This window comes from Callorhinchus milii, unplaced genomic scaffold (assembly GCF_018977255.1).
Source record: "Callorhinchus milii isolate IMCB2004 unplaced genomic scaffold, IMCB_Cmil_1.0 Scaffold18, whole genome shotgun sequence".
Classification (NCBI taxonomy): domain Eukaryota; kingdom Metazoa; phylum Chordata; class Chondrichthyes; order Chimaeriformes; family Callorhinchidae; genus Callorhinchus; species Callorhinchus milii.
In genome coordinates this window covers 2,391,578-2,405,882 of record NW_024704759.1, presented here as the reverse complement: position 1 = coordinate 2,405,882, position 14,305 = coordinate 2,391,578, and the positions used below count along the sequence as shown (strand labels likewise).

The 14,305-nt window shown below is 45.9% G+C and overlaps 1 protein-coding gene across 2 annotated transcripts; it reads right to left on the bottom strand.

The window, feature by feature from the left end:
- Window positions 1-1,665: 1,665 nt before the first annotated feature.
- Window positions 1,666-13,717, bottom strand: LOC103189918 (tumor protein p53-inducible nuclear protein 2). 2 transcript variants are annotated; one of them, XM_042341839.1, is made up of 5 exons: window positions 13,615-13,717; window positions 10,070-10,426; window positions 4,689-4,827; window positions 4,030-4,098; window positions 1,666-2,757 (listed from the first exon to the last, which is right to left on the bottom strand). In XM_042341839.1, exons 2-5 carry the CDS (start codon window positions 10,185-10,187, stop codon window positions 2,505-2,507), a joined length of 579 nt encoding a protein of 192 aa, XP_042197773.1. In that variant the 5' UTR covers window positions 10,188-10,426; window positions 13,615-13,717; the 3' UTR covers window positions 1,666-2,504. The 2 variants fall into 2 exon arrangements, with proteins under 2 accessions (XP_042197773.1, XP_042197774.1); XM_042341840.1 differs by lacking the exon at window positions 4,030-4,098.
- Between the last annotated feature and the right edge of the window lie 588 nt (window positions 13,718-14,305).

The window sequence follows — 14,305 nt, the reverse complement described above, 5'->3', positions numbered from 1 at the left end:
CTTAAATAACAGCAAAAGCTTATTTCTTAATGCAAGCGTAAATGAATGTCGCACAATAGCCCCTGAAACACCACTGGTGATTTAGCTCTCTCTTGCCCACCCCCCCCCCCCTTCGCCCCCACCCCTTAATATATTCAACTCTCTGATTTGACAGAAAAGCTTCTTTATTAAAAGATTGTGTCAAATGTTACCCCGTGAGAGAGAGAGAGAAAAAAAATCATCGAAATAAATCCTCATTGTGGGAGGGAATCACTTATGTCCGAGGCACCCCCCCACCCCCACATAGCCATCTCGTTGCATGATCAGCTCATTGAATAGGGACCCCTTGTTACAGTGATGCCATTACAGTACCTGGTGTGTTGTTACCTGTTTCTAAATGACTAGGTTCCTGAACGCTGCACAGGCAATAGCTCTAAGCACTCCTGGCGTTACCCTATATAAAGAGTATCTAGCTCCACATGGGGAGCTATACATACACCTTATACCCTATATGAAGGGCGCTATATAAATGCAAGTTGGCTTTGTCAACTTTTGTACATAAACCCACCCCCTGCGACAAACAGAAGCTGTTGGAGAGGTGGGATGGGGAGGGTGGGGCGGCGGGGAGGGGAGGAAAGAGATGGGGCGAGGGAGAGGGAGGGAGGGAGGAGGGATGGGGGAATGAAAAGTACATCCAAGTACTGCCTGTGTGTATTCCCCCTCCCTCCGCACTATCCGGTCAAGGTGGATGGATATCGGTTTGCGTTGTTAACGTAGACACGCACTGAATGGTGTACGTGCTGAGGTGTCCCTGAGAGTCTGCGCTGTCGGTTCTTGGAAAGGGAGCACACGTTCCCTTCAAAATAAATTACACAAATAATAACAAAAAATTCCCGACAGCGGAAAATAAAACCCATACGTCAGTCAGGTGTGTGCACTCTCATCCGCAGTCTTGAGGAGCAAACTGAATTCAAAACACTGGTAATCACAGTACACAGTATACACACACACAAATATACTTATTAAAAAGGTTCTTCTCTTTGTAACTTATGCTAAAATACTGTTAAGCAAAATTTACTCAAGTTGTTTTTTTTTCAGTTACAAAATAAGGTATTTTTTTCTTATCAGTTCAGCACCACACTTTGTTTGATCTGGAAGTCAGACTGTTGAGTTAGTATTGACAGTTATAGAAGGCATTCAGTTATGTGTTAGCAGGTAGATATAAGAGCCCGAGAATCAGCCATACAGTTCTGCACAGTGTATTTCCTACACCCCAACCCACTCACTGCCACCCACATAGAGCCATAGCAGCAACTACACTGAAGGGAATTAGATCAAATTGGCAAATTGCCAAATTCAGTCTCAACTTTGAAGTTAATTTTATAGTGTCCAGAATTTGGCAAATACTTTTTTTTACAAAACAAAATGACCTAAAGTCGTTTGCAAGCTGGTTTTGCAATAATAATAATAATAATCCCCACATTTGATGTAGCCCCTTAACACATCATTGTGACTTTCTCAAAGCACTTAAAAGTACTAAAAGAGAAAACTGTTTTTTAAGGATTTGCCAAATTCTGGCCTTTCTAAAACGCTACATAATTAGAGTTAAATCTCGAGCAAGGTGGAATAATAATAATAATCCTTGCATTTGATATAGCGCCATGTCACGTCTTCAAGACTTCTCAAAGGGCTTCACAGCTTATACTGTGAATTGACTGTGTATTTTGTGGGCGAACAGGTGCAGTATCAAATGTACAGAATATAACCAGAGTGAATACGTCTGGTGAGGAGAGGGACCCTAATGGAGCCCAGCTCCGAGGATTGTACTATGAGACACGAGGGCATCGCTTTCTATGTCTGTGCATGGGTAACGGACGCCTGTGAGAATGCCATCCCAGGGCAGGTACAGTCACTGCTGATGATTAATTAGCTGTGAACACCTCTCGACAAAATGGCTCGAGAGGATAGCAGGATCTCAAGTCAGTCTCATCCCATTCCCCCCCTCACCCCAACCCAGGCTGTGGCAAATGTATTCAGGCACATGGATAAGACCAGCTCAGCCGAGTCATTGCCTCCCTCCCCGCAACAGTTTAACTTGCTAGTACATTCCCAATTTGGTTTCCTTTCATTTTTCCTTCCCGCTTCCCCCCCCACCAACCAACCAAACCCAATCAGCTTAAATGCGCTTGTCCTGCCCCACAACACACATCAGTATATGCCACCACGGCTCAAACAGAGACAGCACAAGCCAAGGACCCAGTTGGCATGAAAGCCCCGGTTCCTCTCGGAAAAACATCTTAAAAGCAGACAGAAACGAGGGCCAAAAAAAAAAGAAGGTACCAAATGACAGGTGTTAGACAAAGCACGGGAACACCTTTACTCTAAAAGCCAGGTCTAGAGTCAGAAGGCCAGCTCATGAAATGCGAAATACACAGTTCACCTAAACTTATTAATGCCATCCAACTTCCCCTTAACCCCCGAATCTCAAAACCCCAACCCCAAACCCGTCCTGTCCCTGAATTGGTTTAATAGTTGCAGTGACGCTGGCGAGGCTGGTACACGAAGCTGCCGTGGTGTTTGGTCCTGTGTAAGCGACACTCCCTGGTGAGGTTCTGCCTCTGAATGCGGTTGCGGCTCAGCTGGTGTCTCTCCATCCGCTGCTTGGCACGCTGGAGACGGCGGACCTGACTCACCTTCTCCACCAGACTAGACTGGATACCCGCCGCGACAGCTGGGCTGGGAGCTGTCAGTCTCTCCGCCCTGGGCTGACGTGCGCTCCTAAAGGCGGGAGAGAGGGGGAGGAAAAGACCAGGAGTGGGGGGGAAGGGGGGAAGGGGAGAGGATAAAAAAAATTTTTACAGAAGGATCTCACACAGCATTGACCGTACAGAAAGCGCGATGTTTAATAATAATAATCCTCACATTTGCTGCAGGGCCTTATCGTATCATTGAGACGTCTCAAAGCGCTTTGCAGGATATATTGTAAAGCGGGGTTGACTTGTGTATTTTGTGGGCGAAACACGGTAGTAAAATTGAGCACCACAGTGTCCCACAAACAACCACGAAGTGAGTGACCAGTTTTATTTGGGGGAATTGTTGGCGAGTACACGGGAGTGAGAGAGAAATTCACTTCTCTTTTCGAACAGCGCCGCGGGAGATCTTTAATGTCCATTTGAAGAGGCAGAAGGGACCTTGGTTTAACGTCTCATCCGAAATATTTAATACAAAACATAAACAGGTAAGAAGAGGCCGATGGAAGGAAGGTTGTGATCAGGAAGACAAGGGTTGGGCCCAGACGTGGTGAGAGTTATGTGGTTGTTGTGAAAGGAAACCACACTTAAGGGTTAATTATTGGGGCAATGCCCGGGTCTGAGGAGCGATACGCCTGAAAAAACAGCTGCGGAGCAACACAAGCGATGTGCAATAAACTGGACAAATGGGGACACAGGAAGGTGCTTGTGAAATTAGAATTAAAGAGGTTGAAACATCAAGAGCCAAACCTCAACAGATGGTCAACAGAATCAACAAATTGCCGGGTTCCAGCTGTTTCCAACAGAGATTCAAAGAGTACTAAAACTAAACAGTTAAATTTGAGTAAGATTAATTGTGTACAAACTAGGACTTAAATTGTCACCTTTCTCAACACAGAAAGTCTGATTGGCTAAACCGGTTCCCAGATAAGGTTGGGTGCGAATCGGTAACCGTGAAATTAGATGGTAAAACAAATTCAAAAGGGTCCTTTGAAAATATAGCGTTCCATTGAAAATATTTGCCCAGCATTGCCTCAACCACTGTATCGGAAAGTTACTGCTCGTGGGAAACTGCGCATCATAGATACAGAGGTGGACAGAGGTTCAATCCCAGATCCCACTGACAATGGGGAAGACCGGTCAGAGGTTGACTGGCCTTCAGGAAAGATGGTGGAAAGTGGGGTGTGGGGGTGAAGAGAGAAAATAACGTACAGCAGCCAGTCAAACTCGAATTGAGTGGAGGCAGATCCCAGCAGAAAAACTCTTAAGACAAATATAGACAGTAGGGAGAATAAATCACCTTCCTTGTTGTGCGAAGAGCAACAACAGAGCGTTTTCTGTCTCTGACCGAGGGCGAGCGGTTTCAAAGCTACAAGAGGATTGGAAAGATAGCACAGTGACTGAACGATAAGCTCACCAAGCAGCAACGATAGATAACCAAGTGTAACGTGCTGGAGCGGAAGGCAGATGTGAGGGAAGAGCAAGGAGATAGGCAAGGCTCCTTCAAATGGACCCACTATCGTCAATACACCAGCACTGCACAGCTGTTTATTATGGATCGCTTCACAACTCACACACAAACATGGTTAAGTTCACGGCCAAACAAACCATAAAGGGAGGGGTTAGAGGAAGTTGTCTTTAACACCTTTTCAAAGCTACAACAACCATTTGTATGGCGTTTTTCAAGTCGGAAGGACATCTCATGACGCAGGACAGCCAGGGATTTGCACCCGAGCAGGGGGTTGCGGTCAGGAAGGGTGGAGGGCAGGGAGGCTAGGGGTAGTAGTAGGAGGCCAACTGAAGGTGTGGTTGAAGAGGAGGGTCTTGAGACTTGCCTTGAAGGAGGCAAGGGTGGGAGTGAGGCAAAGGGACTGGGGGATGGAGTTCCAAAGGGTGGGAGCAGTGAGGCTGAAGTAAGTAAAGATACAAAGCAATGTGATATTTTGGACATACACTTACCTGCTGCTGGGCACCTCAGATGGTTCGTCCTCCATAGTGCTGATGTTGGTGTTGCTGCCGGCATAGACGGACATGCTGGGGTGTTCGATTAGCAGGTTCTCCAGGGGGCTGATCTCCACCTCCCCTGGCTCCTGGCCTTCTGCAGTAAAACAGGGGGGAGGGGTGACAAACCAACTCTCTTCCAAAGTGCAGGCTTTAGACCGTGGAGGACGGGAGCTGATTCCACAGTGACAGAGAGACTCAAGGGAAGAAGAGGCCAATGGAAGGTGGTCATCAGGCAGATGAGGGCTGGGCACACACGTGCTTGCCTTCACCTCCACTCCTCCACTTGAGCATTTAGTGCAATCATCTAAATTTGGGATTGGGGTTGGGGGTGTTGAGAAGGTGAGTGCATGTGACCATCCAGTGGAGTAAGCAATGTCCATTGGAAATTGGGTGAGAATGAAGTACGTTATTGAAGTAGTGTGGGAGGGTGAGGGAGGGGAGGTGAATTGGGGAGAGGAAAAGAAGAGGGGGAGGTGGGAAAACAAAACAAAACACAAAAGAGACTTATTAGCCATTTTCAGAATGATGAGCCTAGTCCACCATTTAAAAAAAAATTACAGGTTAATCCTCTTTAAGAACGAGTCAGTAAAGAGCAATTTCCTCCAATTTTCCACTTGTCCCAATATTGGGTTCTGACAAGCACAGTGGAAAGGCACACCACAGCAAAAGACTAGCATTTGTCGGAAAGGTGGGGAAGGGGCTAAGATGGTGGGGCGGAGTTGTGGTGGAAGAAAGAGAGCGAGAGAGAGAGAGAGAGAGGCATCCCAATGGCTTGTAACGCAGCTGTGTTGAGAGCAAAGATGAAACTCAAAAGCAACAACAACCTGCATTTATACAGTGCCCCTCCAGTGCTCTAGCAACAAAGAGCACTCAACAGTGTTGGAGCACGATACCGAGCTGGGGGAAGGAGGGAGGTGACCATAGGCAGGTCGAAGTGGAAGGTCTTCAGGCGCGACCTGAAGATGGGGAAGGATGGGATGGGACAAGGTAGAGGGATTGAGGGAGAGAGTTCCAGAGTTTTGGGGCGTAGTGGCAGAAAGCGTGGCCACCGATGGTGGAACGGAGGGCACGAGGGACAAGCAGCAGGCTGGAGCCAGTCAAGCGTAAGCAATGAGTTGTGCATTGGGGAGTAAGCAGATGGGAGAGGTAGAGAGGTACCAAAGCATGAAGGGATTTGAAGCCGAGCGTGAGAATCTTGAAATCGAGAATTATTGAAAGCACGGGAGGGTGGATATTGGTATGAAATTATTTGAGAAAAGGTTTTAATTCCACTTTATTCACGTTCCCCTCTCCCAACCCCACAATCTCACTGAATTTCGAGGCATGGTGACATTAGGGCAAAGCACATAAGAGTTCTCCTTTATACACAGGATTAGAAAAAATAATAACCAGATCTCACTCTAATAATACTCCTTGCATTTGATATAGCTCCGTATCACATCATTGAGATGTCTCTAAGTGCTTCACCGAATATAAGGTGAAGTGACTGTGTATTTTGTGGGCTATGGTCCAATTTCCAACCCACTTGGGAGGTGGGGGCGTGTGGGGAGAGGGTGGTTCGTTGGCATTGAAAATAAAATTGAGACATTCAACACACAAATTGGTGCAAATTGCAAAATAAAGGCAGAGTTAAAAGTGAGAACAAGAACGAAACAATGGTGCCTGTCATAGGGTCTGTCTCTCCTGTGTATATCCTGAGGCACAGGCAAGACCACAGGTGTAGGGGAAACATTACACCCTCCCCGCACTCTGACAAATGTGACCAATGTTCTCCGAATTATTGAGACGGCGTTTCCTCTCTGTAATTTATTATTCCGAGTACAGACTATAGGCAAACAACAAAGTCAGCTGGGGTAACAGTAGATCGCAACAATTGGGCCTCGCACCCTTAGGCGAGGGAGAAGGGTGGGCGGAGGGAACACAAAGTAAAGCAAACAGGGTTCCCATCTGCTGCTGATCACTATTCCATGACGCCTCCTCCAAGTGTAGGTAATCGTTCGGATTTGCCTGCGTTGCCCACACCCACCACCCACCACTGGAGTTAGGTATCACCATCTCCTTCAATGGTAAATGACAGGGTCTCCACAAAGTCCTGTTACCGCCCCCCCCCCCCACCCATTGTGGACACCCTGTAGGTCCAAACTAAACCATCTGCTTGAATTGCAATGGGGCAGTCAGTGAACGAACAGATTAAAAGTAAAAACGGTTTAAAAAAAGTGAGAAAAATCTACACTGGGCCAATTAACCTATAAAACAGCCAGGATTTTATTTGGAGATAATGTGCACATCAACCATGATCTAACAGAATGGCGGAACAGGCTCAAGTGGCTGAATGGCCTTCTCCTGTGCCTATAGGTCAGTTATTCCCCCACCACCTCCCCCCCACGACAACTACAGTGGAGATGCACAAAGATGAGCAATTTGTTTTTTGCGGGGGCAAGTGGGAATGAGTGGGGGAATAGGGTCGGGTGTAACACACTTTGAAAACAAAGAAGAAAGTTGGGCAGATCTGCTATTGGGAATTCTTGGGAGGGTTGAAATAACAGGACTGGAAAATTTCACGGTTTGTAACTCCTTTGGTTCCAAATCTATCCCACGGGAGAGAATTAGAGGCAGAACAGAGCATTACAGACCTCGCCACTGCAATATGTAGAAGGCAGGAGATATATTTGTCTACAATCAACAGAGGGGTGGGTGAGGGGGGTTGGGGTGGTAATTTCCATTGCAACCTTTATCCTAACCAGGACTTCAGGACAGAGTTGGAAAGGGAAGGGTTAAGATATTTATGGCAGGGCATACTGATATTCGAGATCAAAGGACAGAGGAATCTTTGACTCATCCTGCACTGCTGTGTCCTGTCAGATATTGAGAATCCTGCCAAAAACATGAAGGTTGGCCAACACTGAGTTACCAGACCACAGTGAGTCAGCACCAACTGCAGAGACAAGGGCAGGAAAGTTGAGGGGAAATAAAAGGGAATTTGTTTTAAGATATGAACAGAAAGACTTCCACTGAAACTTGAGGCTGGGAAAGAGAAACTACCAATCCTTAGCTTCCAATCGACTCCCACCATCACAACCAACTCAAACCCATTTTAGGAACATAGGAACAGGAGCAGGCCATTCAGCCCCTCGAGCATGTTTCGCTATACTATTAGGTCGTAGCTGATCTACACGTTGACTCCAATTCGGTGTAGATCAGCAGTTTGAGCTAGGTGTGCAGAGATAGAGTGAACCTAATACTCAGTTGCAGCATCAGGGTGTGGAGCTATTACATCACCTTCATTGTGAGTGACTGTTACATTTCTTTTCTGTTTTCTTTTTTTTCTTTATTTAATCACGTGCCATGACGTTGGGAAAAGCAACTGTGATAAAACACACACATATTCACACACACACACACACACATTCACACACATTCATTCACGCCCACGCATTCACACACACACATTCACGCAAAATACACAAATTCACACACACACACATTCACATAACACACACATTCACACACACACACATTCCTACACATACAAATTCACACACACATTCTCACACACATACATTCACACACACACACATAACATACATTCACACACACTCACATTTACACACACACATTCGCACGCACACATTCACACACACACTCACACACACTCACACATACACACTCACCCACACACACTCACGCTCACACACCCACTCATGCGCGCACACACTCATGTGAGCGTACATTCATTCACACACGCACACATTCATTCACTCGCACACATTCAATCACACACACAAACATTCATTCACACAAACACACACATTCATTCACACACACACGCACACATTCACGCGGACACACATAAATTCACACAACATACACATTCACACAACACACACATACACACACACACATTTACACAAATATACACACACACATTCACACACATACACATATTCAGACACACACACATATTCACACACACATAATCACACATTCACACATACTCACTCACATACATACACTTCAAACACCAAATCTCCTGTGTCAGTGGATGTATCTCTATTGACTTTTAATTAGTTGAACTCCCAGGAACTAATCGTTGTCAAATCTGAAAATCCTTTTTCCCTCCAGACCAGTTTGACACCAAAGCCAATGTTGGGAATGTGCCTGTAACTTGCAAAACTCCCCGCACAAAAGAAGACATTGAAGGTAAGAGGAGGCCATTGATAATTTGGTTCCATCATGAAAACCATCCAACACATTCAACCTCCCAAGAAAGAAACTGTAATAGCTTGTAAAGATCAATCTCTGTGAAATTTGCCCCTCCCTGTGGCAAATCAAACATTGGTCCCTTCAAAGGAACGTTGGTGTTAGCTCAGCCAGGTCTCTTAGGACTTCCCATTCCACGGAGAGAGCCCTCATTCATGGACTAATCAGTCCTTGTTCCACTCAGTGACCTTGTCATGCTGGGAAGCAATAAAGATAGAGCACTCGATCTAGAACACTCCATTTTAGAGCACTCCCCTCTCAAGCGGGAGGACCTGGGTTAGATTCAGGGCAAAACATTGGGTAGGTTTCCTTACTCCACACACACGCCTCTGTTCACCCAGTAGTAAGTAGGAATCCGGTTATTAGTCGATTGGCGGATTGTTTTTCTGGGGGTAATAATCCCTTCAAAATAAAAATAATTATTCAAACTCAATCCATGACTGTGTGTGGGACGCTGCTGTGCCCAATTGGCTGCCACGCTTCGTCCACAAAATATACAGTCAATTCACTTTACAGTATATTCTGGGAAGCGCTTTGAGACATCTCGAAGACGCGATAAGGCGCAATATCGAATGCAAGGATTATTACCATTATAAAGTTAGCAACCAGACAGCCTTCTAAAACTACATTGTGCCCACCTCACGGGATTTCCCCCAATACAGTCGTTGATCACCAAAGGTGCTCAGGGTTAACGCTCAAACAGAATTTGTACCCAAACATTGGCAAGATGGAACCCAGGACCCACGAGTCAAAGACATTTGAGAACTAGAAACAGGGGACATAGATTTAAGATAATTGGCAAAAGAACCAGAAGGGAATCGAGGAGAAATGTTTTTAACCCAGAGAGTTTGTTGCAGTCTGGAAGGCAATGCCTGGAAGGGTGGTGGAAACACATTCGATAAAAGCTTTCAAAAGGGAATTGGATATGTACTTAAAAAGGAAAAATGTGCAGGGCTGTGGCTTAAGAGTGTGAGGAGTGGGACGAGTTGGATAGTTCTTTCAAAGAGCCAGCACAGACACGATGGGCCAAATGGCCTCCTTCTGTGCTGTAAGATTCTTTGATTCTATGAACTGACCTGGAAAGTCCACAATGAGCCATCCATCATCTTCCTTTTCAGTCAGGGAGGGATCAGGTCCCTCGATGCAGGTGTTCTCGCTGCCCCCATAAAAAAGGCTGGTGAATCGGTGAAACATGGCTGGTTGTCTGGCTGGCTGCGTGTCTGTCTGGCTGGCTGTGTGTCTGTCTGGCTGGCTGTGTGGGAGGCCGGGAGGTGTGATGTAACGCACAGGCGAATGAGCGATCTCCTAGGGGGCTGTGAGAAGCTGACGGTGGAGCTGTGTGCGTGGATCCCCTCTGACGAATCTCAACTCAACCGAGACCTGGTCGGACAGTGCGGTCATAAGGTTTCACTTGGTTTCTGTACAAAGAAAGCCTGCAGCAACACAACGAAAAGGAAAGAGGAAAAAAAGAGGCAAACCGTTTATTTTTGGAGTATTTTGGTGGATCGCTTTCCGGGGGTAACAATCCCTTCAAACAAAATAAATAATAATAATAATTTAGTCAGTTCGATCCACGACTGTTTGTGGGACACTGCTGTGTGCAATTCGCTGCCACGTTTGGCCCACAAAATATACAAACAATTCACTTTACAGTGTATTCTGCGAAGCGCTTTGAAACATCTCGATGACGTGATAGGGCGCTATATCAAAATGCAAGGACTATTATTATTATATATTATTGCATCTCTCAGGGAAGAGAAACAGAGCATCTTATTATAATAATCCTTGCATTTTAGATAGCGCCTTATCAGAGCGTATAATAATGAATAACATTGCAAAATGACTGTGGATTTTGTGTATTTCAGTTTATTATCATGGTTCCTTCATTTCACACCATCGAAAAGCAAGTTGGTAAATTCAGAGAAGTGAAAAACGTGTCAAGTTCTAGGTTTGTGGGATTGGACATTTGGCAAAACCGTTCAATAATTTCCCTTTCAAAGGAGCCAAGTGTTTACTGCAGTGGCAATGTGGATCACAGTTATACAAACCCTGGTTCTTTGGCGAGGCAGAGCGTGCCTGCCTGCTTACAAACCACCAGTAAAACACTCACTGTCCAAACTTTGAACATGCAAAAGCACCACCTAAGTCACAGCGTGTTGTTAGCACCCACACAATGATAGACAACAGGAGGGAGGAAATTGGGGGCCAAGAGAAAACACTGCACATTTCAAGTGGTAAAATGAGGGGTTGTCACCAGAAATCCAGCATATTGTTCATAATCCTTGGCTGCCCCACATGATTAGAATTCCTCCTGGCCTGAGCCTTAGGACCAGTTGGGGAGATGTTTTTTAAAAATGCTACGTTTCACGACAGGTTCGATGTGATCTGAAACACCAACTATTTAAGATCATGCAGAGTTTTGGAAACTTTCCCACTCCTCCCACCACCCCCTGCCCCCACCAACCCCCCAAACACACACATACACACACATTAACCAACGTGCCGTCAGTTTTTAAGTCAGACACTGTATTTAATTGAATGATTACTCTGCAGCAGTATCATATTAGCAACTGAACCTCTCTTTCTATACCTTCCCCCTATTAAAATGGAGTCCCGTAGGGCAGTGGTTAGCACACTCGCCTTGCAAGTAAAAGACCCGGTTTCGATTCCCGGACAGGGCGAGACCTATGGTCAACTCGAGTCCTGTAGCTCAGTGGTTAGAGCACTCGCTTTGTAAGTGAGAGACCTGAGTTCAATTCCAGGCAGAGGGCGAAACCTTGGGCAAGTTTCCTTACTCCACACAGAGCCTAATAATAATTCCTCCAAAACCAAAAACAATAATAAATTGGTCATTTTCAATCTACGACTGTTTGTGGGACATTGCTGTGCGCAATTGGCTGCCGCGTTCGCCCACAGATGTACAGTCAATTCACTTTGCAGTGTGTTCTGTGAAGCGCTTTGGGGACGTCCTCCCGACGTGAGAAGCACTATATCAAATGCAAGGATTATTATCTATGACTTTGTATGATATTACTGTGTGCAATCAGCTGCTGCATTTCGCCCACAAAGAACACAGTCAATCTACTTTATGGTATACCCTGCAAAGCGCTTTCAGACGTCTCAATGACGTGATAAGGCGATGTATCAAATACAAGGATTATTATTATGATGATTATAATAAAAGGCGCAGGCACACAAGGCTGGACTAACATGTAAAAATCATGAGACAAAGGTTTCTTCTACGTGTACTTATAAATACTAATAATCCTTGCATTTGATACAGCGCCTTATCACATCTTCGAGACGTCTCAAAGCGCTTCACAGAACATACGGTAAAGTGAATTGACTGCATATTTTGTGGGCGAAACACGGCAGCCAATTGCGCGCAGCGGCGTTCCCCCACAAACAGTCGTGGATTGAGTGACCACATTGTTATTTTTTTTATATGTGTGTGTATAAAGACTTACTGTTTGCCTCCCTGGTTTCTATTCTGAGCAAATCTATTAAGAAGGCTGGGAGTGGTGGGTGGGGGGGGATTGGAAAACTTCCATTGGAGATGCAAATAAATAAGGAGGTCATGTCAGGCTGGGGATGGGGGGGGGGGGGGGGGGGGGGTTGGAGGCACACGTCATTGTGCAGTTTATATGATAATAATCTTCACGTCAGGTTACTGACTAATCCGATCCACCAACCAATGCCATCACCATCAGCTGTTTTAACAGCACAATAGAATTACAACCCACATCTCGAAGGAAACCGAGAGAGAGAGAGAGAGAGAGAAAGAGAGACAAAAAGAGAGGAAAAAATATATAGATCAGCAATTAATACAATTAATAGAGGCTTGAAGGACACACAGCTACAATCCGATATATTTCTGTGTGGCTCCTTCCAGTAACGCGCAATGATTTATTTATTATTGGAGTTAATGCGCTTCCAGTTTAACGTTTGCCCAAAGGATCGCAATTTGCGGAGCAACGAGAAATGTGGCCAATGTGAATGTTATTGTCCACAATTCTTGTTAAACGCCTCTTTCGACCAGGTTTGGAAAGGGGATCTCACACACACACACACACACACACAGGGGGTGGGGGATCCTTGTTCGATCCCTAATCGATCGGGTTTGGGGGGGAGTGGGGGAGGATGGGGATGGAGTGGGGGGGAAAAGAGAGAGGAAAGGGAGGGGGGGGGGGGGGTCATGGCAAGGACAAACCTATAAGGAAGTGGTGGAATCGAGCCCTGCAAACAGCACAATAGTCACCATGTTTCCGTGTCAATTCGATCCAAAACAGACCCAAAAAAAATCAGTTTGAGCTATTTCTCTCTCTCTAATACATATATATATCTATATATCCCCCTCTCCCTCACCCCCAAAGCCCCCTTTTATGAGAGTGTGGGGGAAGAAGAGAGAGAGAGAGAGAGAGTGGAGGAGGTGGGGGGGGGGGGGGAGAGAGAAAGGAAAGGAGATTGATGTGAGAAATCCACAGCAAAAGAACCCAAATTATTACAAACTCGACAAAGCAGAGCCTCCGCGGTGCAACAGCAGCGCATCTGCAGCACCGCAAAATGCACAGGAAAACGCTGCCAGTTTGCACGTACAGTCATAGTAATTTATATGGCTTACCTGCTTCTTTGTGTCAAGTATTTGCAGTCTGTTTGTAACCCCCAAAACGACCCCCTTCCTTCCTTTATTCCCCCCCTCTCTCTCTCTCTCTCTCTCTTTCTTCCCCACTCTCTCTCTCTCTCCCTTTCTTCCCCCCTCTCTCTCTCTCTCTCTCTTCCCCCACCACCCAAAAAAAAGTACAGTAAAATGAAACACCCCTAAGGTTCAAAAATGAGGTAGAAAACAAGATGTGATTGCTTTTTTTGTTCCCCCCGGAAAAAAAGACACAATTTTTTTTTAAAAATATATATATATACACTATATATATATATATTTACAGAAAGAAGAGAGAGGGGGAGAGAGAGAGAGAGAGAGAGAAGGGGGGGGGGCGATGTCTGTGCTTCTTAGAAGAAAAAGCCCCCAGAGCCCCTGTCCGTCATGTGTTATTCCTCGCCCTTTAGTTGATGCATTAAAAAGCTTCAGAGATGTATTTTTCTGGTTCAGAATGTAATCGAACAGCTGATCGGAGGGGGCGGGGCTTCACAGGGCCTAGGCCCCGCCCCTGTTCGTCATTGCTCTAAGCCCCGCCCATCTCCCGCCCCCTTTTCCTTCTTCACCCCCCACCCCCCCCCATCCCCACCACCACCACATCTCCCACTTGAGCTCAAATTTATTTTTGGGGGGGGGGGCATTGATCCAGAAAAACACAAGG

Coding starts and splice junctions, on each gene's coding strand:
- LOC103189918 (XM_042341839.1), bottom strand. CDS start 10,187: ATGTTTCACCGATTCACCAGCCTTTTTTATGGGGGCAGCGAGAACACC. Junction 4,828..10,069: donor GCTCATTGTGGACTTTCCAG/GTCAGTTCATAG, acceptor GTTTTACTGCAG/AAGGCCAGGAGCCAGGGGAG. Junction 4,099..4,688: donor TCTGAGGTGCCCAGCAGCAG/GTAAGTGTATGT, acceptor ATCCTCTTGTAG/CTTTGAAACCGCTCGCCCTC.